The sequence below is a fragment of the Dreissena polymorpha genome, chromosome 4, assembly GCF_020536995.1.
Source record: "Dreissena polymorpha isolate Duluth1 chromosome 4, UMN_Dpol_1.0, whole genome shotgun sequence".
In the NCBI taxonomy this organism is placed as follows: Eukaryota; Metazoa; Mollusca; class Bivalvia; order Myida; family Dreissenidae; genus Dreissena; species Dreissena polymorpha.
Window position 1 is genome coordinate 113,120,623 of NC_068358.1, and position 22,401 is coordinate 113,143,023.

General features: G+C 36.2%; 1 protein-coding gene across 3 annotated transcripts in view; it reads right to left on the reverse strand.

Moving 5' to 3' along the window:
* Nucleotides 1-421: 421 nt before the first annotated feature.
* LOC127879872 (potassium voltage-gated channel subfamily H member 7-like) overlaps nucleotides 422-22,401 on the reverse strand; it is a 28,831-nt gene continuing 6,851 nt past the window's right edge. Inside the window, exons 1-15 of one of the 3 annotated variants that reach the window (XM_052426936.1) lie at nucleotides 20,392-20,791; nucleotides 19,172-19,290; nucleotides 18,561-18,769; nucleotides 17,255-17,415; nucleotides 11,719-11,920; nucleotides 10,692-10,889; nucleotides 9,695-9,894; nucleotides 9,080-9,179; nucleotides 7,387-7,539; nucleotides 6,645-6,838; nucleotides 6,005-6,119; nucleotides 5,444-5,605; nucleotides 3,616-3,705; nucleotides 1,851-1,953; nucleotides 422-1,145 (exon numbers count right to left, since the gene is read on the reverse strand). In XM_052426936.1, the coding sequence (XP_052282896.1) occupies nucleotides 902-1,145; nucleotides 1,851-1,953; nucleotides 3,616-3,705; nucleotides 5,444-5,605; nucleotides 6,005-6,119; nucleotides 6,645-6,838; nucleotides 7,387-7,539; nucleotides 9,080-9,179; nucleotides 9,695-9,894; nucleotides 10,692-10,889; nucleotides 11,719-11,920; nucleotides 17,255-17,415; nucleotides 18,561-18,769; nucleotides 19,172-19,290; nucleotides 20,392-20,460 (2,319 nt within the window). In that variant the 5' untranslated portion in view covers nucleotides 20,461-20,791 and the 3' untranslated portion in view covers nucleotides 422-901. Of the gene's footprint in view, nucleotides 1,146-1,850; nucleotides 1,957-3,615; nucleotides 3,706-5,443; nucleotides 5,606-6,004; nucleotides 6,120-6,644; nucleotides 6,839-7,386; nucleotides 7,540-9,079; nucleotides 9,180-9,694; nucleotides 9,895-10,691; nucleotides 10,890-11,718; nucleotides 11,921-17,254; nucleotides 17,416-18,560; nucleotides 18,770-19,171; nucleotides 19,291-20,391; nucleotides 20,792-22,401 lie in introns of those variants that run through there. The other 2 variants (XM_052426935.1, XM_052426937.1) reach the window with 2 other exon arrangements.

Sequence of the window (22,401 nt, forward strand, 5' to 3'; positions counted from 1 at the left end):
GTAGTAGTAGTAGTAGAAGTAGTAGTAGTAGTAGTAGTAGTAGAAGTAGTAGTAGTAGTACTAGTAGTAGTAGTAGTAGTAGTAGTAGTAGAAGTAGTAGTAGTAGTAGTAGTAGTAGTAGTAGTAGTAGAAGTAGTAGTAGTAGTAGTTGTTGTTGTTGTTGTTGTTGTTGTTGTTGTTATTTTATTATTATTATTATTATTATTATTATTATTATTATTATGTATTTATTTATTTATTTATTTATTTATTTATTTTATAATAATTATAATTATTATTTTTATTATTATTGCTTTTATAATTTTTATGTATAACTAATTTTAATTGATTCTTCGTTTACACAATAAACGAACAATTCAACACAAACGATTGATATTTCAGTACGATCTACGCCCTTTTCAGTCAACGTTGCATGTCTACATATTACAAGTCATCGCTTTGAGCAAGGTTACAGAGTCCACAGAACGTATGCATATCCTGCTTACACTTGTTATACTACAGATGCATGTACCATTTAATACATTTTAGCCCGGATAGCGTTACGTCACTACATCCGCAACATAAGCGGAACTCCTGGCCTATCCCGCCAATCGGCAAATATCTACGCGGACAATTTATGATACGGAACTTTTAAATGGGCATGTCGACAGAAGGTCGAAAATCGCTAAATATAAGCTTATTAACACGCAACTGAGTTTCTCGGAGATTGTTCGCGTAATAAATACGAGTTTAAAATATCAGTCACACGCAAATTTAATGCCGTCAAAGTAAGAAGTCGGACATAGACGGACACTGCGATTACTGTATTCCCCTCCTTTCGGGAAAATACAAACGACAAAAGCGTTCGCAGCACTTCCTCCAATGTCTTGGTCTAAAGCAAATATTAAATATAAAATTAAAGTCATAAGTTCTCAATAATTCTAATCAGCTCCATATGCGATTTTATCAATTTCGCTCCTCGTTTATTTGGACAATAAGCATCCGAGTGAAGGAGATCTGACGTATCTACGGGGTCGTCCAGATGTTTTGTGCTACGTAACGTGGTTACGTTGGCGTTGTTGCTAGGCACTGACGGCACGTGACCGAGTAACAGCAGTATATTATCAATGGTATCACAGAGTTGGGTTTCGAACTTCTGCATTCGTCTGAAACAAATGTGTATGGTATGAGGGGTTATAATATTTTATGAACAGTAAACCGTAATTAGCTTTAAACTCTGAATGATAAACAGTAACAAATGTCCCTTTGTTGTAGTATTTTTGTTTTTGTTTGCTTTGTTGTAGAATAAATATGAATTTTATTATCGTTTAGTAGCAGTATAAAAGCAAATGTTCTGATAACTATTGATAATATACCCTTATTTATATATAATAAGATGTGACCTATGTAAATTAAGTATATTTTGACTCCAACAAATTACATGTATCATATCTGTGAAAAGAGGATTAAATTTATCACAGGAGTGGAGTTCAAGATTAAATCTCATTCTTCATAAACATTGGAGTATTCTTGTAGACTTATTTATACTTGTCGACATGAATTGATTGATTTCTGACTTTTGGAAAAAAGTAGAAGGATTTGCGTCGGTCATTTTCCGATGTGTTTGTGTTACATTCGGAGATTTCCGGTCATTTTCGGATGTAGTTGTGTTAAATCGCGGTACGGTCAAACTACTAAATCATCGAACAGTAACGTCCCATTAATAATAATGATTTGTCAACATGCTTATTTATGAAAATGTGAAAAATATCCAATTCTTCACTGAACAAACCGATCTGTGAAAATATATTATACAGACCCAAATAAGCGCGTTTTATATTACAGTAATAATTTACAAATAGTTCACTTACATTGATAGAACATTCAGCTTCCGGTCAATTTCATCCCAATATTCTGACGTCAATTCCGGTTCCGGTGCACTCACACATCCGGTTTCGTCGGACACCGATATGACTGCTGAGGAAAAGATAATATATATCAAAGCGCTGACTGCAGTACATCACATGAATAAGTTTAATCATTTAATTGATCCTCTCATTGGAAAATTGGGCTTAAAATACTTCAGCGTAAATCGGCATCCGACATTAAACTGTCCAGTTCACACAGGCTAATCGGGGATGAAACTTTCCGCTTATATTGAGTTTTTCGCTTAAAGAAATGCTTTTCTAAACGAAAATCCAGTTTAGGAGAAATGTGTCGTTCCCGATGAGCCTGCGCAGACTGCACAGTGCTAATATGGGAAGACACTTTACGCACATGCATTAAGCCCATTTTCACCAGAGCGATACTCATTTATATATCGAAAACAGGGGACAAACTTATTTAAAATAGGAGGAAAAATGTCGAACTTTTTTTGAATTATGCTTGTTGTTTATTTAACAAGTAGCATCATGACCATAATTGAGTGTTGACCTCTTAAGTGTAATCTTAATGTCATTTGAAGACTTGCGCGATATGTGGTAAACATATACGGTAAAATTATTATAAAAGTATAGGATGAACAAAAAAATGAAGTCCTTACAATCTGTTTAATTCCAAAAATTGAACTTGACATGTTTGTGTGACATTGCCAATGGAGGTAGGGGGACGGATGTTACGTGGGACATGGCTTGCCCCATGTTAAACATTGTTAGTAAGTTATTTTGATAAAGTTATGCTGAATGAACCGCTCGCAGTACGGACATCTCGAACCAATACTTTCAAACACATACACGCTCGCCTTGTGCTAGATTAATCGACCTTTCCACAAGCGGATTCGATAAAAATCAATTTTTCATTTTGAGTTTAAACTCCATTTATTTCTAGGAAAGGAAACCGATGGAAGAAATTAATCAAGTCATCGCTGCATTTATGTCCTATATATATGATCGAAGACAAATACCGATATTTTAAGTCTCACCAGAACTGACAGGTTTGAAAAAAAAAATCTTATTTTATAAAAATCAAGCATTTGTACACGCCTGTCAATCATACTTATATGCAAAACTGCAATAAAACAATGGTGGTAAAAAGGACCAATACGCTAGGTATAGTGATTTCTCGGACCGCCTTCACTTGAAAATAAGTATCATCTGTAGTTGTAAAAAGTACATAAATGTATCATGAATACAATCCACAAATTAAGAAACTTGTTTGACAGTGGCAATAACCCTCGTTTTTGTAAAGATTTATTTTATATGTAGCAAAAATAAGTTTCTTATAGACTGATCAATTCTTGTCTGACAAGATAGGTTGAGTGTGTTTTACCAAGCTGATTTTAAAATCGTAATTCGTGTCAAAACCTGCACAGTTTAGCGACAAAATACGTAGATTCTACATGTCGTACGTAATATGTAGAAGTTGTAATACCCGGTTATCATGTTTTATAAACGGATTGCCGGACGTACGCAAAGACACAGACACATCCATGGACAGACACCAATGGTGAAACCTGTATACTCTGCGGGTCTTAAATATGATGCACTGTTCGGATTTGACTTTTGAGAAATATATTTTAAGTACATAAATGTCAAATAGAATGAAATTATTAGATCAATTAGGACCGACTACAATTTGTGGAAAAATCAACTGCAACAAAAGTTGGTTCGGTATGAAACACGTTTGTATTTTTCTGACCTGTGTTGTATTTTCTGCGCCTGCGCTGAGTTGAGTTCTGGTAGATCCGGAGTCTCGAACTATCGGCAGCAGTACACGAAGTTGAAGAGACTAAAATATATCAAGGTTAAAGCTCTCACTAATAGCGTATATTTGTAAAATAAACATTAATATTGTTAGAATGGAAAGATTTGATATAAATTGCTATGGCATTAAGTTGACACCTTGAATGGCCACGCATGAGTTATTATTATTGCTGCAGGATTTAAGGGAAACTGTGGATGAACGGGTCGATTGTTGGAGAACGTGGCAATTTTAATAGGCACTGTCTTACTAAATTTCAGTTAGGCCGTGCGTGTTTGCTTTAAACAAATAGGCATGTGAAATGCCGATGAAGAATGCATTTGCGTTAGGTGTCGTATCATAGAAGACTGGGGACAGTTTCAATAAACAGCGTAGTACACATTTACGATATGATACATTTTTCGAAGATACATAATTGCTAAAGTCCATATCATATGATTATACATTTTCAGTACTTAATTAATTACATTGTCATCTCAAGCGCCGTAAATATTATTTTTATATGGACAGGAATTTCGGAGTTGTTGGTCCAAAACTGTGGAATGACCTGCCATCAAGCATTCGGACTTCTGTCTCAATAGACATTTTCAAAAGGAATTTGAAAACATTTCTCTTCAGAGACTTTTACAACCTATTTTAATTTGAATACCAGTAATTTCAAAATAAATCGAGGCTCAGTTGTACGGGCTTATTTGTCCAACAACCATGACTCGGAGGACTAAGAAATTAAAGAAGTGTGCGGGCTTCTTTGCTCGAAAAGGATATTTATTGTTCAAGTGATCGGTGACCAAAAATCATTAGGGCTTCTTTGCTCAATGATTGAATGACATCATCCAGCGGTCTTTTGGTCACGCTTAGCCCCTCTAATTGTGTCTTATAGTCACAATGTAATTTTAACCTTCAAGTGTCTTGTAGTCACACTTGGTCAGTCTATTTGTTACTTGCAGTCACAATAGTTCAAATATGGTTAAAACCCAAAAGAAGTTTCCGTAAGGGTGACAGGTGACCGGTAGCTGTGGGATCCGACAGCCAGAGTGCAGGAATATCCTTTCACGTATCCTTTCAGTTAATGAAAAACAGTATCTTTATGTTGCCAAAACTGCTCATAATATCATTATAATTATTTTCTTAACCCTAGTTATATCAATTTATTGCATAATATTTTATTTTTCCGGTGTTTTAATATCGTAGCCTGTATTGTTTAATTGCTTAAGTTTCTTACAGCATTTTTATTTATATCACACATTTTTATATTATTAATCCTTTTATTAATGCAGCATAAAAGTATCAATCACTCTTATTTTTATCAATTGTATGTATTTTTTTATGTTTTGTATAACGCCATTGAATATAATTATATAAATAGGCGTTTCATTAAATAAGCAAGTTTCAAGTTTCAATATTTGACGACAATGGCGAGCTAGTTCGTTTTCTTATTAAGATTACAAAATTCTCTCGTAAGTTAAAATTGTCGTACGATCGTTTATGAAACAGCCTCCTGTTCGGTCCACTGGTATGATTTTTGTGTTCAAATGTATTCTCTTCTTAGCGAAATCCAGTTGAGGTGAAATCTGTCGTCCCTTAAATGTCTCTGTGGACTACACATGCTAGTGCGTGTCGACACTGTACGAAAAAGCATTTAACCCAACGAAAAAGCATTTAACCCAACGAAAAAGCATTTAACCCAACGAAAAAGCATTTCACCCATTTTCCCAGAGCGAGGCTGGTAACATTGTGTGATATATTATAAGGGAACTTCCCAAACCTTGGTTGCTTCTATCCACGAACTCTACGTCGATATCACTAGACGCTTGTTCCGGTGAAATTTCGATCGCCCGAGACGCTTGGTCATCTGTTGGGTCAGACGACAGAGGCGCCATCTGCTTGCGTGCTTTTCTACGGAAGCCGGATCTGCCGGTCGCGCGGTCTGGATAGTTTGCCAAATAATATACATGAACACGGTTTGGTTTTCGGTAGTGGTAAAGACAATGAAACAAAAAAGGGCACTCTTTTTCTGTGTTAGTTTGCCTAATAATACCTTTTTCATAGATTGTTTTTATTTATGTACTACATTTTTTGTTTTGTGTACGTCACAAATAAAAAATTGAGACAATTATTTAAATAGGCGACTATAAAAAAAGAACAAAAGTGTGACAAACAAATATAGACAACGTGACACTTAGGAAAACAGTTAATACACCACAGGGTCATATATTTTGTGGAAATTGATTCAATGCCATACAAATTTGCCAGCACAAAACACAAACACAAAGACAAAGCAAAAAAAAAACTTATCACGGCATTTATTTAAGTATGCAACACTCACCGGCGTCATAGACATGGTGTCTACCTTTCGACTGCATGTGCGGTCGCTTCTGGCGGATAAATTTGAGTGTTTCGTCGTCCATCTTCGTCTGCCGTTGTGTTTCCGTCAACACACCCTGTATGCCAAAAATACTATTTTCTTTAAAAAAAGCACAAAAGTAATATTTTCTGTATTCTGTTGTGGATCATACCAAAGTTCTAATAAACTCAGATCAAAACACAGTTCTCAAGAACTGATCATAACATAGTTGTTTATTTACTGATTATGACATATTGTACATGAACTTCCGGGTATTACAAAATATTAATTAGGTCTCAGATTTGGGCAGTTATACTCAAAGTTTGAAAGTTTCGTAATTTGTTCAGTTCATATTTAACCATTAAATACCTACTATTTAATTACGTAATGTTCCAAACTTCATTTGTTAAATGCCAACTTAAAAAAAAAAATCTGCTAAAGTCTGGTCAGAATTAAAGGTGTTGGTCTTTGACTGATTTCTAGTTAATATAGAGACTATATATTTGTTGGCACCAATGCTTTCACTATTATAGCCATAAGAAAACGGACACAGTATAAATTAAATGCAAGTGTGCGGAACAATGTTTGATTTGACTTTGTAACAAGGCAACACCACACTCACCCGTTTCAGGTTGAATGTAACCTGTATCTTTCCCATAAATTCTTGTGCGAACTCCGGGTACGTGTTAAGCGTCTCTTTTAGCACGGACAGTTCGATCTTGTTGATATCGCAGTAGGTCAGGGCGCGAACAAAGTACAGAGACTTCCCGCTGTTGGTTAGGTCTTGAACATCCCCACCGAAAATATCGTCCTTACCTTAAGTGAGAAATGAATATCATCAAAAGCATCATCACAACCACCACCAACCCACAGTCACCATCATCGACATCACCACAATCATCATCATTATCACCATCATCATCATCGTCATCATCATCATCATCATCATCACCATTACCACCACCATCATCATCATCATCATCATCATCATCATCATCATCATCATCATCATCATCATAATCTTCGTCAACATCATCGCCATCATCATCGTCATCGTCATCATGAGCATTATAATCATCATTATCATCATCTTTATCCTCTTCAACATCATAATTGTAGAAGCTATCATCGTCTGCAAAATCATTAAAGTCATCCCCATTCTTGTTGTCGTATTGATTATTATCAATAAGCAATACGTGTCCATATCATCACCATCGTCGTTATCATCATCTTTAGAATGACTATACTAAGCCTTTATAATACTAACATACATGTGGTTAAATTCTATAACTTTGAGCCTCGCTCATAACAAATATTTCATACCAAACTAAAATCAAGAAGTATTCTCAGTCAAACTGTCTTACCGAGTATTGCCATGACGTTGTTCTCCGTGACGATCTCGAGGGACCCTCGGGCGATGAAGTACAGGGCGGTGAGGATGTCCCCGGGGTGGATCAGCGTGTCCGCGGGAGGCGCGTGTGTTGTTTTGAACTGCAGAGACAGCGCGCGAAGGCACCCTGCAATGGGCGCGATAAAGGATTCACGGTGTGCGCACAAGTGTAATATGTGCGAAGTGAAAAGTTATATGTGCACAAAAGTGTGTAAACAGTCCGTGCAAGTGTTTTAACTGTGTGCGCAAAATTGGTCATAGTGCAGTTAAAAAGTTTTTAACTTCTTCGTAAAATTTCAATGTTTTCGCGACATTGTTTAATGTGTGCGCAATTGTCTTCAGTTATCAAAAAGTTTTCAGTGCGCGAAATCGTTTTCAGTATGCAAGGAGGGATTCAAATTGTGCGAAAAAGCCTCATCGTGTGCGCTTAAGTTGTCGGTGTGTGAGAAGTGATGTTCAGTGCGCGATCAAATGTGTTTGATATGCTTGCAAAAACGATAATGGATACACTTTGCTATAATTTCTCACCAACAGGTTAAGTAACCGATGTGAATAGTTAGTAACCGAAAAGAAAGATAACCGCTGCATGTGTCGTAACTGACAGGGGTGGTAACAGCTCCATGGAAAATAAATGTTGCGAGGAGTTTATAATCAATAGGGGTAAAAAACCCATTCAACGTGTTTGTAACCGATAAGCGTTTACCGCTTCAAGGAGTATGTAACCGATATGAAGGTAACCGTTTCAAGTAAATTATAATCGATAGTGTTAACCGCTGCAGTAAGAGACAGTTGAGGATAAGAAAGCATTGAGAGCCAATATTTGAAGAAACTATCTAACTAATTGTAACTTATATGGCAGGGGCGTAGATAACCTCCCAACATTGGGGGGCGGTCCAATTTCTGTACTGGGAACATAAAGAGGTTCGTTTGAGAGGGTTGTCCTCTCCCGTGGTTCAGAAATAAAATTAATTACAATTAATATGGTGCGTTTTGGGGGAACTTTCATGTTGATATAAATGTTATTTTCTTTCCAAAAACTCTAATTACAACATAAAATTCATCAATCAGAGTTTACTGATGTACTTAGAGAACAAAAATATTTTCAAACTAATTACTGTTTTTCACGCGTATATTTACTCAAAATTGTTTAAAGTGGCAGTTACCTTTGAATTAAAGCGATCAATTAAAATTAAAAGAATCGCCTGTCCCTAATCAAAACACCGACAGTGCAATCACGGAAAAGAACAATGAAACAATTAACGCAATGACATTTACCCCGGCCCCTAGTTTATGACACCTAACAAGGGATATTGACACATCACTATTGGCAACCTCAGAGCAGACGGAGAGGGGACACATGGCTTCTGCACTGACGGCGCGTGATTACAAAAATACTGGTTTTGGGGCGGCAATTTTTGGGGGATTTTACGTTTATTTATATAACGATGACTAGCTGAAATATTGGGGGGGCGGCCGCCCCCCCTGCCCCCCCATTATCTACGCCCCTGTATGGCCGGAAACCATTACGAGAAGTAAACCAGTAGTTGAAGTTTTAAAGCGTAAAATGGGGTGACCGCTGTGAGAAGTTTGTAACCAATATGGGAGGTAACCGCTAACCATTGGGAATGTAACATTGACTTGTTTGCTGGAATAAGAAAACCGTATACCTGCCGAGGCTCTCTGAAAGGCGGGGCAGTTATTAAGCAGGTTCCGGTTCAGATGAAGGCAGATATCCGCTTGTAAACATTCCGGAAAACTCTTTAAAACCTGCACGAACAGATCCACATTTTAGCGTATGTTTTCGAAAAATAAATGATTATGAAGGCATGTTCAGAATATTACCATGCTGACTGTTTGTTCCCCGTACATAAATTTTGCCATAAATTATGGAAAGAAAGTAATTTTATCAACCAACCAAGATTTAAGTAAAGGGGATTTAACAATCTGGAATTGCAATTTTTAAAAATCAAATTTATTTTCCTGATCGTCAAAACAATTAACAATTTTAGAGAAAATGACCAAAATATTTATGGCATCTGTATAGGGGTTAATACCACGTCCGGCTATCAGGGTTGGACATCTTATATGAAGAATTTTAAAGGACAATTATCACCAACGCTTACTCGAAGGTTTAAAATTACATTTGGGGATAGACGATATTAAATCACTTTCTTTCAGTGTGAGGGGAAAGTAAATTGTACATACACCTTCTAATACACAACTTAACGACCTCTCTGTTCTTATAACCCCTGTCTTTTTTTTAAATTGTAATCTCCCCATACTGTGTTCATGTCGATGCCATTGGTATACGTCCATGTGTGCTGGAAGCTCTCTTGTAGACGCGAAGCGAGGTTTTTGGGAAGATGATGAAAATTGATAAACTCTTTGATGCTCTGGGTTTTCTCGTGGTATTCGTCCGATCCCTGATACACTCTCATCATGATCGAGCTAACGTTGCCAAAGATAGCGGCGCTAAGAAGAGCTGGTAGGAGAGGCGAAAAAGTGATTCTAAAAATATCGTTCAAAATAAAGTGTTTAAAAAAAAAATCGAAAATAGTGTTTCTACGGAACTAAGCTAATTAATATATGCATCGTATGGGGCAAATATAAAAATAAGATGCACACGTCCCTAACAAAAAAACTTTTTTTTAATCAAAATACACTATAAAAAGCACTTAAACTGAAAATGATGTCGTCATTAAGGTCAATTAGGCCGCCGCGAAACGCACGCTTAAAGTTTTAGCAATCTGTTGTTTTTGAACAAATGGTAAAATTCAAGACAATGCTGACACAATAGATGTATAATTTATGACTTTTTAATAACACAATACTATTGTTGATGGCATGTTACAAATATGTGTTCAACGAGTTTATTTCCTTACATATACGTTATCCGGTTTGAATTAAAGCAACATGCAAAGATTACGTCACATTAGTTGATGTTATGTTCTACTGCATAAGATATTATACAATAATAAAATGATCTCTTCATGTATGAATCATTCTGTGACACAATAAGATATTTTTCTCAGATGTGAGAATATATAATGCGAATAGCTCTACATTAAAAACGGGCATCGCTCTGCAAAAACGGGGCTTTTTGAATTTGCACTTTCCTACTTAACTGGTTGTTCGCTAAACAGAGATTTCCTTTAAAAGAAAAATACTATAAAAGCTTTAAAAGTTTTGTCCCAGATTAGCCTGTGCAGTCCGAATGCATTAAGCCCCATATTCATAAAACGAAGCTGAACGGAAAATATGGATCAAATAGAATCTTACAGCCAAGCAACATGGCAAAAATGGAGAATATCTTCTCGGCGTTGGTGTTAGGGGAGACGTTGCCGAACCCTATACTGGTGAGGGAGGTGAACGTAAAGTACAGCGCCGTTATGTAGTACGTCTTGACGCTGGGGCCGCTATCAGTGACGTTTGCGACGTACGGCTCGTGGATATTGGTCGCGAGCTTGTCTAGCCAACCTGCGAGCAACAGCAAATGTGAGGGCGACCGAAAAATGTTCATGAACAATAACTTAATGAGAACAACCGCAAATGTTCACAAACACAAATTTCCCAAAGAACGAAATAAACACGACCACAATGTTCAAAAAGATTGACGTCATTAATAGCAAACACAAATTGTGTGACGCCGGAAGTACCGACGTGAAAAGCTTCAAACCGGGGGTCTTATTGTAATGATAGAAACAAATTGCAACGTTAAAGCGAGATTATACGATTTTGTCAAATATTTATGAATTTATATAAAGTGTGTAAAAAACATAGTATACATATATTTCAATATAATTAAAATAAAAGTTAAGAAGAACATGTGTCGAAAAATGCGAAATAAGCCAGATATTTAATTCTGAAATCGAAAAAGTCCGTACAGTCGAATTCGCCAGCATGTATATCATGCATATACGATGTAAATCTAAATTTAGTTTTAGTGCAGATTCATTCATACGACACAAAGACACAATTTTGTTTTACGGATCATTTTAATTGCCTGCAACGATATATATTCATTCGACACACAAACACCAACTCCGATCCAAATAAAAAGACGAATGCTTCGGTTTTTGTAGGAAAATATGTACAAAATATCATCGTCACAATCGGCTCGGGCGCTAATTTGTCTTTGTCATTTTATGAAATTCGTCTTTAATGTATAATTTTTCCTGCATAGTTTGTGTTATTGTAATATAATACATCAATATATTACAAATTAACACATAAAAAATCATATAATCTCGCTTTAACATCTCGTTAGATGATATACATCGACCTCTGAACTGAGCGCCGGAAGTACCTATTGCGGACTCCAGGTGCGGACGCTCCCAGTAGGCGATGGCGTAAAAGATGCAGGCGAGCCAGTGACCGACCAGGGTGAAGGTCACCATAAGGAGAAGCAACACTGCCGCTCCGTATTCAGCGAATTGCTCTATGCGCCGGATGACTCGTAGCAGACGCAGCAGACGCGCCGTTTTGAGGATCCCCGCGATCGTCATTGTCTGAAATAGAGAGAGGGATCTTGTTGTCTGTTGTACTTTGCTACCTGGAAGTAACGACGGCAGTTTAACGGTTTGATAATAAGCACATATGCAATCACTTGTATAAACAAGTGGGGCATTGCAAGTAGAAGAACGGACGCACATATTGTTATGGTGAGTGATGAACTAACAGTCAAAACGTCGAACATTTTGCATACTGAATAAAATAATTATTCTGTTATTTTAATTATTTTTTAAATATTTTTTTTTTACAATGGTAAAAAATGTTTGAAAAATTTAACAGAGCAGAATTGCTCTATATTATTGTTTTTCAAAACAGAGTTATGTAAATGTAACTTAATTCGGTTCCCGATAAAATGCTCCATTCGTTTCCATGTATGAGAAGGCCCTGAATAATATAATCACATATACGGGCGTGTTTGCATTGTGAAAAATGTATTCCCGCCGAACCAACACTGTCCCTACCGGCTTGTCTGCAGACGGCGAATAATTGCGCTCACGTCTGCTCAGACTCATTAGGGAAATACGAAATTAATGATCGTGATCGGCATGGCTTCACGAAATATTTCCTTATGTTTCTGATAACAATATCTCATGCAGTCTTCACAGCACATCGCTTCTACAATCAAACCCTGCACGAATAAGTACATACAAAGCTCGAGTATACGTCAAAGAGCTTGCATAAACATAGCCCTTGAGGGAAATCTGAACTTTAGTTGTTTTAGGAAAAATATTAATACAAAATTAACATCTAGAGGATAAACTATTAACAATCCCAGTGATTGTACTGATTATCAACCATGCATGTTCTCGTTATAACACGGTTGTTACACGCCCGGTAATAACGGGCGCAACCTCTTTCTTGCGATATATTGTTACATGAGGTGGCGCTAAGCTCCGTATATTTTGAAATGTCACGAATAATTCTACGGGATGAGTATGATTTATATGGGTTGTTTTTTTTTTTCAACACATTTCGCTTTTTTAAATCGGGCAGTGTAATGCAATTTCGAAAACCTGGTCATTAGCGCCATTTCGGAAGTAGCATGGGCTCTTTTATTAATGCATCGCAAAGAGAGGTGGCGCCTGTGATTAACGCCCATGACTAAGTCCCGTCAAAAGACGGGCGTATAAAAACAATAATTGACAACATCCGCTCTCGTTGTCAAATACCATAAATCAGATCTTTCTCAAATGGTTATTATTGAACAACAAACGACGCATCGAACATAATTCATGATAGGTAAATCCATGTACAATTTGTTCACAATCGTGCTTCTGGAAATGTACGTCTCGTGTGTGTACCGCGGCAATAGAAATAATAACATATGCTTAATTACGAATAATTTTGCCTGTATCATATCAATAAATCATAATTCGCAGAACCGGTTGTCAAAATGACTGGAGCGAATAATTGCAATGTTCAATTAATAACAAATCACGAGCGGCCGACAACGATAGATATGGGATATCTCAGACCGCTGTTCGGCGGCACATCAAAGCGGGACACTGTGAATGAAATTCCGACAAATTGTAAGGTTGCCCAATATCAAAATTCTCCAAAATGTAATTAATTTACGCGGCGTTCATTATGGATAATACTAGTTGCCAACTAATGTAAAACATGTGAATTCTCCGTTCAACGCCTGCGTTGATATTGTTACGTACCTCTGCTTTGAGGTATACCGTTTTAATGACTTGATTACTTATAGCTTTCAAATAGCTGTTAATATAGTGTTACGCTTGTTCCATCCGTTTTGAAATAGGACACAAGTTCATAATAAACGTTTAAACAATAATTTATTCGTGCAGAGATAAATAATCGCAGTAAACAACCCATTAGACAGCAACACAATGTAAGTGATTCCTAACCGCCAGCTTCCCGGTAATTATACTAGGGTAGTATTTACAAAGTTAATGGCGTGTGATGCACAATCAGTTAGTTCTGCCAAAGACTGTTATCTATAGGTCTTTGGTTCTGCGTTCTTTCAGTATTTTTGTGTAAATAATACAATGAAAGTGTTAAAATGCTTCCAAAATTAGTGTTACTTAGTGTAAACAATCTTCAATTCACTGGATAATTACTATAAAACTTATGTGATAGCGACTTAAAGGTATTTAATTCGACCGACAAATGAATCACTCTATTAACAAAAATTACTTCTATCCTAGATCTTGACTTAAACTCAACTGTCCTCTATTTTGTCTTATTGTTCAATACTGATGACCAAAATTCGTCAGTGACCAAGATTCTGGGCAGTGACCAAGATTCTGGTCATTAATGACCAGAATTCTGGTCACCAGTGACCAAAATTGATCAGTGACGTGACTGACCATAAATAATGACCAAGAAATTAGAACGATACATGACGTCATTTACCAAATGTCATAACAATTAGACATAATGGCGCCTTATTTAGAAAAACAATGAAAAATAAAAAGTATTCAAATGGATGGCTCACCGCTAGATAAAAGTTCTGGTGATGTTTAGATTATATAGACTCAGTTGTGTACATTTGTCAATTGTTTTATATAGTCACATTATGTCACCAGAATTGAATGAACAAATTAAAAGGCAGTCAATTGAACAGGTAAGTGCAACTGTTACACCTGGGGTGTATCAATATTCTCGATCAAGTTGTGGTTAACATTATTGTTGCTGATTTGATAAATGGCAATTTCTTTATTATGGATAATACTAATTGCCTACTAATATAAAAAATGTGTATTTCCCGTTCAACGCCTGCTGTGATATTTTCGTTCGAGTTGTGGTTAACATTGTTGTCGAGCGATGAGCTATGACATTTGTCTGTTGACGTTGACTACTAGTGTATGCCTTATTTTGTGGTTTCATTTACAGATAGTCTGATATGCATTTTTATATCATGTTTTTGTTTTCATGCGAACCAGTTTCAGTACACCCTCGAAAAATGAAATGTTTGTTTTCCAGTACTGTTCATGAATATTCGAATGGGCTTTATTAAGTATATAATGCAAGTGTTTATAACTAGATCACCTTTATATGTTCATTGCATATACACTTTACACATGAAGTCACTATAGCTGTCTAAGTCGCGTTGAAAACACCTTTTGCTGTTGTTGTTTTTTTTACTTTAGTTAAAAACAATATTTAAGTAAATACTTTATTAATGTTTCCGTTGTTTATAATCCACATAACATAAATATGTTATTGGAAGTAATTAAACAGTTTTCTTTTCTTGTGTTCAATACCTAACAAAGCCTCAATGTTCCAACATTCTGATGAACATATACTGTTATTTAATAATTATCAACAATAAAGCCGAGATGATTAAAAAGACACGCAATTATTAGGTTGCCCAAACTGCTTAATAATAGTGTGCAGCAAACGTTTTAAAGAACGCACAACTGTTGTGTTCATTTTTCTATTACTGGTTCATATTTTCAAGAAAGATGAGTTAAGTTAGCCCTTTTATACAGTGTGTATAACACCTACAATTTAAATTATGATCAAACATCTATGATGAGGCATTTGATATACAATCTGTGTAAACCCTTAAAAGTTACGCTCATTCCATATGTAGGTCACATAACCCCAAACCGGAGCTCCTGTTTGCAGGGTCACAAGCAGTCAACTTGATACTTATCACACATTGTTCAGTGCATGCTGCCTAGGATTTGTAAAATACATTGCAAATGTCACGTTTTGGTATCAATGTGAAGGTATATTTGTAAGCAATAAGAAAAATAGCCATTTTTGTGCTCTACTTTTTTCTGTTGATGGTTCCCGGCTTTGAAAGTAGATCATACTATTTGAGCCCAAAGTGGTCGCCTCCACGTGTGTCAAAACTGGTGTGCCTTTTCTAAGGTAAATATTTGGAGTTACAACTCATAGAATTTGATGACATGCATTTTTTTCAAAAGATTATGCATTTATCTTTCCAATGATGTATGATGATATAGTGCTGAAACGCTTGGTCATGGTAAAAAGTGATATCGAACTTCAACAACTTTTTTATATGTAATATAGAAGGAAATTAATTGCGCATGCGTAACCTATGTACGACACGCTTTGTTTGTCGGACAAAATGGCGGCCAGATAAGCGTTGCTAATGGGTGTGTGAAAACTCGCGATCTGATTGGCTCATTCTTGAGATTGTCTATACATCACAATTCTTTTCAGAACACAGCCGATGTATAACAATTAACTTAAATTCCTGACGTTCTCGATATACCACAATTGCATTCCGGTGATAGGCGATGTATCACGCTTGAATCCGGAGTGAATTCCTGAGAAAGTAAATGCATAACGATTTAATAACGGACGAAGTAGACGTATCACGTTATAATGTCGGAGAGACGATGTATCACGATTGGTTGAATGGATAGAAAGACTTGAGCTTTGTCAAACACGTGAATAATACCGCGCGCTGATTTGGAAGCTATGATCAAGGTTAAATAACTCAGGATTTGTGTATGATTGGGCATGATAAAAGTGTATTAATATCCATATTTCATTTCGATGACATATTAATAATCGCTTGAAAAATGTAACAGTAATATTCGTTACAAACATTTTCGGACAAACCGACAGACGGGGTTACCCATACATATCCTCTCACTGCGGGGTGATAAATGCAATCAAGTTTTATGTTCAAATCACTGTACACAGTTCGTCTAATTTGCAGTCAAAACGCCGTCTTGAGAATTACGTCCGGCTAACCGGCGCCGCGCCAAGCGTTACCTCTTGGCAAGCGAAACGGCCGTGGATGCGGCGGGCGGATTAGAGGTTGCAGTCTTCTCGCCGATTATCAATTAAGTAATCTATTCACTAAACCGGGAGTCAAGAGATCTCTTGAGAAAGTGTGCGTGTACATACAAATTGGCGGCATTGTTTGGTATCATGTATTTTGTTGTCTGTGGAACGTTAATATATGAAGTACTTTGAGGTAATATATGATATAATATATCAGATGACAACCACAGTTATCATTTGAAGTCTATGACAGACATATTAACAAACAAACAGACGGACGGACGGATTGACAGGCTAATAGCATCTTGCGTGGCAGTGTGGAACTTAAGGTACAACATTAATTTTTCGGTGTAAAACGTCATTCGCGTCAGCTTTTTGCGAAACATCATTTACGAAATATGTAACCATGTGTAAAAGCAGCATTTGAGTCACTAGGAGAGATTTGTAAAAATTTCAATGACGTCACGTGTAGCTATGTTTTTATCGTCATTTACGACACAAGCGGCTATGTGTAAAACGCCCTTTACGTTGATAGTTGCTAGGTGTATAACTTCATTTTTTGTCTGTTTTGATGTGTATGCGAAGAAAACGTAACTTACGTCACTTGTGCCGGACCCAAAGAGCAGCAGATCGAAAGGAAGAGCGGCAATTGTGTCAATGACGAACCAGCCCTTGAGGTAGTTGATTGCTATACGCTTCTGATTCATCACCACCTCGCCATTGTGAAGATACGAGGTCCGGAAGTTGATAAAAATGTCCGCTGCGGATATCAAGAAGTGTTTAACGTTAAAACCATAAATCCACGTTTAAACATTGTCATGATTTTTTTCCGTTTCTATAAACGGACGACTTATATTCAAGTGATCGGGGGGCAAATATCAAAGTCGGTTAAAGATGAGTCTAGTATAATAATCTGACAATAATGCAATTCCTTGTCCTTTAATCCATACTTTTTATCTTTGCCTTAGCCTCCAAATATACTGTATTTTTTATAAAATAGCGCAATTTGTTCGCAGAATGTATGAGCCGCGTTCTTGGGAAACAGGGCTTAATTCTTGTTTTATCCTACCTATGTTGCAAACATTGACCTAATAAAGCAGGGTAGATTAAACAAGTTGATCACCGGCAGTACCTCGCGTGATCGCGATCTACCGTAAGTACGTATTCCTACGCGCCGATTAACACGTTCTAATATTTGACCTTTACAAAAATATACATGCGAAATTCCTGCGAAAAGCAGCAAAATGTTTTGTCAAAACAAGATGATGGTAAAAGTAATTAATGTGTATCAAATTTAAGCAAACATATGGCAATAAAGTAATCAATGTCGCCTTAAAATTTATTAACTCATAAACTTTAATATACGGCGTTTCTTTATATAAATAGAAAGGTTACACTTCACTAATACACACTAATTTTCGGTAGGTCGCAATCGATTATATTCTTCAATGAAAACTCATTAAATCGCTTAACCTCGCCCTATTTTCTTTTTCTAAGCCTCGCCGGATAAACTTTCTCCATCTCGGTACTAATCATTCACTATCTATTTATATCGGAAAATGTCACTTTATGTACGTGCATTAAGTGCCTTTTTCCCCTAAGCGCAGCTCATATACATTACATAAACAATAAGTAGTATTTACAAGGTAAGCAGTAATTACAGGGTAAGACATTTTTACAGGGTAAGACGTATTTACAAGGTAAGCAGTATACATGTATACAAGGTAAGCAGTATTTACAAGGAAAGCAGTACTTAAAAAGTAAGCAGTATTTACAAGGTATGTTGTTTGTTCATTTTGAATACTTTCCTTGTAAAAAAAATTGTCGAAAAACTTAGAGATATTTACACCCACAATTGATGAAATAGGGTGGGGATATGAGTCCGGAAATGGCTTGGTCGCTCACCTATAAACATCAAGTCGACAATCAAGTCAATTATCACGAGTGGGTTCGCTCGGGAAGACTCGGGACTTTCCGTGCGCGTTCCGGAATCACGGTTCCGCCGCATTGTGGCGTCTTCTTCGTTTAGAAGAAACGCGGTCTGGTAGGGTGTAAACACCGCCGTGTACAAGACTAAAACCAGTACTATCCAGTCCCACACCGCCTTAAATGGGCTACAATACACTAAAATCGTTAAAGATAAAGGCATACAAGGAAAAGGGGCGTATACAGATATAATAATCTGCAAGCAATATATTATATATAAAGTTGTTTTAACAAATGTCTTAATACATTTTGCCATCATACTATGTACACTTTTTTAAGTTTGAGTATCGTTAAGTCAAATTTAAGTGACATATGACCACACGACCACAAACAAAAATTAAAAAAAATTCCTACTCTCTTTAATACTTGAAAGACCGTGGTAATCTTGTTATTGGCATTGATTTAAGCACACGGTGGGTGCATGATGCATCAAATGAGTGAAAGGTTCAACGACTAACATGTAGTGAAGAAAGACAAATTCGTCTACGACTAACCTGTAGTTAAGAATGACAAATTCGTATGCGACAAACCTGTAGTGTAGAATGACAAACTCGGGCTGTTGGCGCCGGAAGGATGTGCCCATACCGGAAGCGCGGTCCAGCGTCGACGGCGCCTCGCTGCCCTCCGTAGTCTCATCGGATCTCGAGTCCTAGACCGACCGGAAACACCGATTAATATCGAGCGTCATCATCAGAAAAGTTTATATTCAAAGGTCATCCTAAATCTCACTCGTTTAGTGACAGAAGCTGCCGGTTGTCATTGGGCGTCAAGAACAAAACGTTTATAAGACATTTGTTTATTTAAGGCGGAACGCGTTCACGAAGAGACGGGAAACGTACAGAAAGAAAGACGCACAAAAACAGACAGCCAAACAGACGGACTTACAATAAATTCAGAATACTTTTTTCTAGTTTTTATTGAGTATAAGAAGTAATAAAAACAAATATACTGCTTATATTCAAAGAACCTGTAAGAAGAATACCAAAATAGTGCTTCAGAAAATGATGTAAAATATTGAAAACGAACATTTATAGACAATGGACAGTGACGGTTTTCGAATTTCTGCAGTATCTTGAATACAAATTCAAAATTAGTAAGCTGTAATACATATGACGTAAATTGTTCAGTAGAGTGATTGTTATGTTCAGAAAAAGGCCATACACTTTTGGAACTTCCGCTTTTTTGTTTAGAATTTTCCCTTATTTCAACACCCTACATGAACTTGTTAGCTGTATTATATGTACAAAAAACACTGCAAAATCTATGAGGTTGGATAACAATTTATGAAAGAAAGCGTCGAAATAGTTATACAATATTCTTAATGTAGAAAACTCATTTCGAAATAAATAAAAATAGACGTAATAAAAACAGTAAAAATAAACCGCTTAACATGATTTTTTTTATTTAATCAAAACTGTGTGTATTGTGTGTTGTGGTTTTTTGTGTTTATAAATTTAACTATTTTGTGTTGTGACTCTTCTGACAGCCATTTATTGTACATATAATTATGCAGGATATTTGTAAATCAGTAAACTTTTCTAAAAAATAGACACCACAAAAACAATAAATGAAAACTAAAAATAGAACCAACGTATAGTGCAAAATTGTAACCGTTACACATGCAAGACGATATCCAAACATAGTAATAAACTTGCTAATTTGATGAAACGCCTATATATATAACAGGACAAATATTTGTTACAAAATGACCTCTCACTACCAACAAAAAAAAATTAACTTCCAACTTTACCGTCTTCCATAAGCGCGAATAGATATTAGTTAAAACACCGTCCGAGCGTAGTAATCGTCGTGACGTCATAGTCTGTTGATGACTTCATTCTCCAGGCAACGAAATCAACGTGACGTCAAGTCTTACTGATGCCGTCATACTGGTCCAATCAGTTAACGCGACAGGAGGTGGAACATTAGCGGAGTTAAAGGTAACGTATTGATGACGTCAAACTTATTCAATTAATGAAAAATATTTAGAGTCATAACGTATTGATGACGTCACGCTTATCGAATCCATGAATCCAAAGAAAATTTACTGCGTATTCATGCGGTCACAATTAACCAATTCATTTAATACCTATGATGACGTTTGTAATACAAACGCCATGATGTTAGTTCACTATTATTTTTATTAACACTGGCACATTAATTTCGAACAAGTAGCATCCATACATAGCACTGTAAACGAAAAAATCACATATTCTTTACCACGCTCCAAACTTCACTTCACTTCCTTTTTGATCGGCAGGTATACTGTCGCCTAACCTAAATGTATCTACTACTCACAAAGCATTTGTTGGGTATTAGTTCCATTCAACTGAATGTGCATTTTATTGGAAATAATTCATAACATAAATTCAATTCATCTCAATAGATCCTCTTATATAAGCCTATTGCCAGATTTGCTAAATCTAGACAACCAGTTCCGTTAACATAAAGAATTCCTCGCATTCAAACAATTCCTACGCTCTCAAACGCGCGTTAGATTTTCATTGGAATAGCATAGCACACGATGCCTTTGTCACAGAGTTCTGACATAACATTTCATCGGACAAACCAGTGTACGCCCGTTCTGACATTACATCTCATCGGACAAACCAGTGTACGCCCAGCGACAAAACATTGAAGTGTTTAGCTGTTTTCATGAGTAAGACATTCTTTGCAAGTCAGTTCACGCAAATATAGCTTTAGTTAACTTGTATAATTATATATTTGATCCACGTTCTGGGTACTAAACGGTTTTAATGCATGTACTGAACGCACCGTCCCAGATAAGCCTTTGAAGTCCGCACAGGCTGATAAGGGAAAACTATTTCCGATGTAATTGTATTTCTCGTTTAAAGCGGGTATATACGATTTTTTATATGTGTTAAATTGTAATATATTGATAAAATATGTTACAATAACACAAAATAGGAAAGAAAATTAGACATTAAAGCCGAATTTCATAAAATGCAACAAAGACAAATTAGCGCCCCGAGCCGATAGTGACGTACATATTTTCCTACAATAACCGAAGCATTCGTCTTTGTATTAGGATCGGAGATAGTGTTCGTGTGTCGTATGAATAGATATCGTTGCAGAATTTCAAATGAACCGTTAAACTAAGTTTAGATGCACATCGTACATGTATGGTATACATGCTGGCGAATTCGGCTGTACAACCGTTTTCAATTTCAGAATTAAATATCTGGCTTATTTCGCATTTTTCGACACATATTCTTTTTAACTTTTATTTTTATTTATATTGAAATATATATATATAATAAGTTTTTTTACACAGTTTATATAAATTCATAAATATTTGACTAAATCGTATATACCCGCTTTAAAGGAAGTCTCTTATGAGCGACAATCCAGTTTATGCGGGAAGTATTGTCCAAGATAAGCCTGTGCGGACTGCATAGTTTAATCTGGGGTGGTATTCCAGAAACATCTCAAGTCATTTCTGAAATAATTTCACTTAAGTTCAAAATGACAATGTTTTATATTTCTTTACTATTCATAAAATAACATTGGCATAATGATGCTATTTAAATGTTTATCTTGATGCCAATATATTGCAATATGAAATGAAACACTTTAGAAAATTTCTCAATTTAATGATAATAATAAAATTTAACTTAAGATGCTTCTGGAATACGACCCCAGGAACAAGACTTAACGCACATGCATTAAAAGCCATTTTACCAGAGTAAGGCTCATATATAGTTATATTCACACTTTTTTCCATTTGTTAATTATCAAA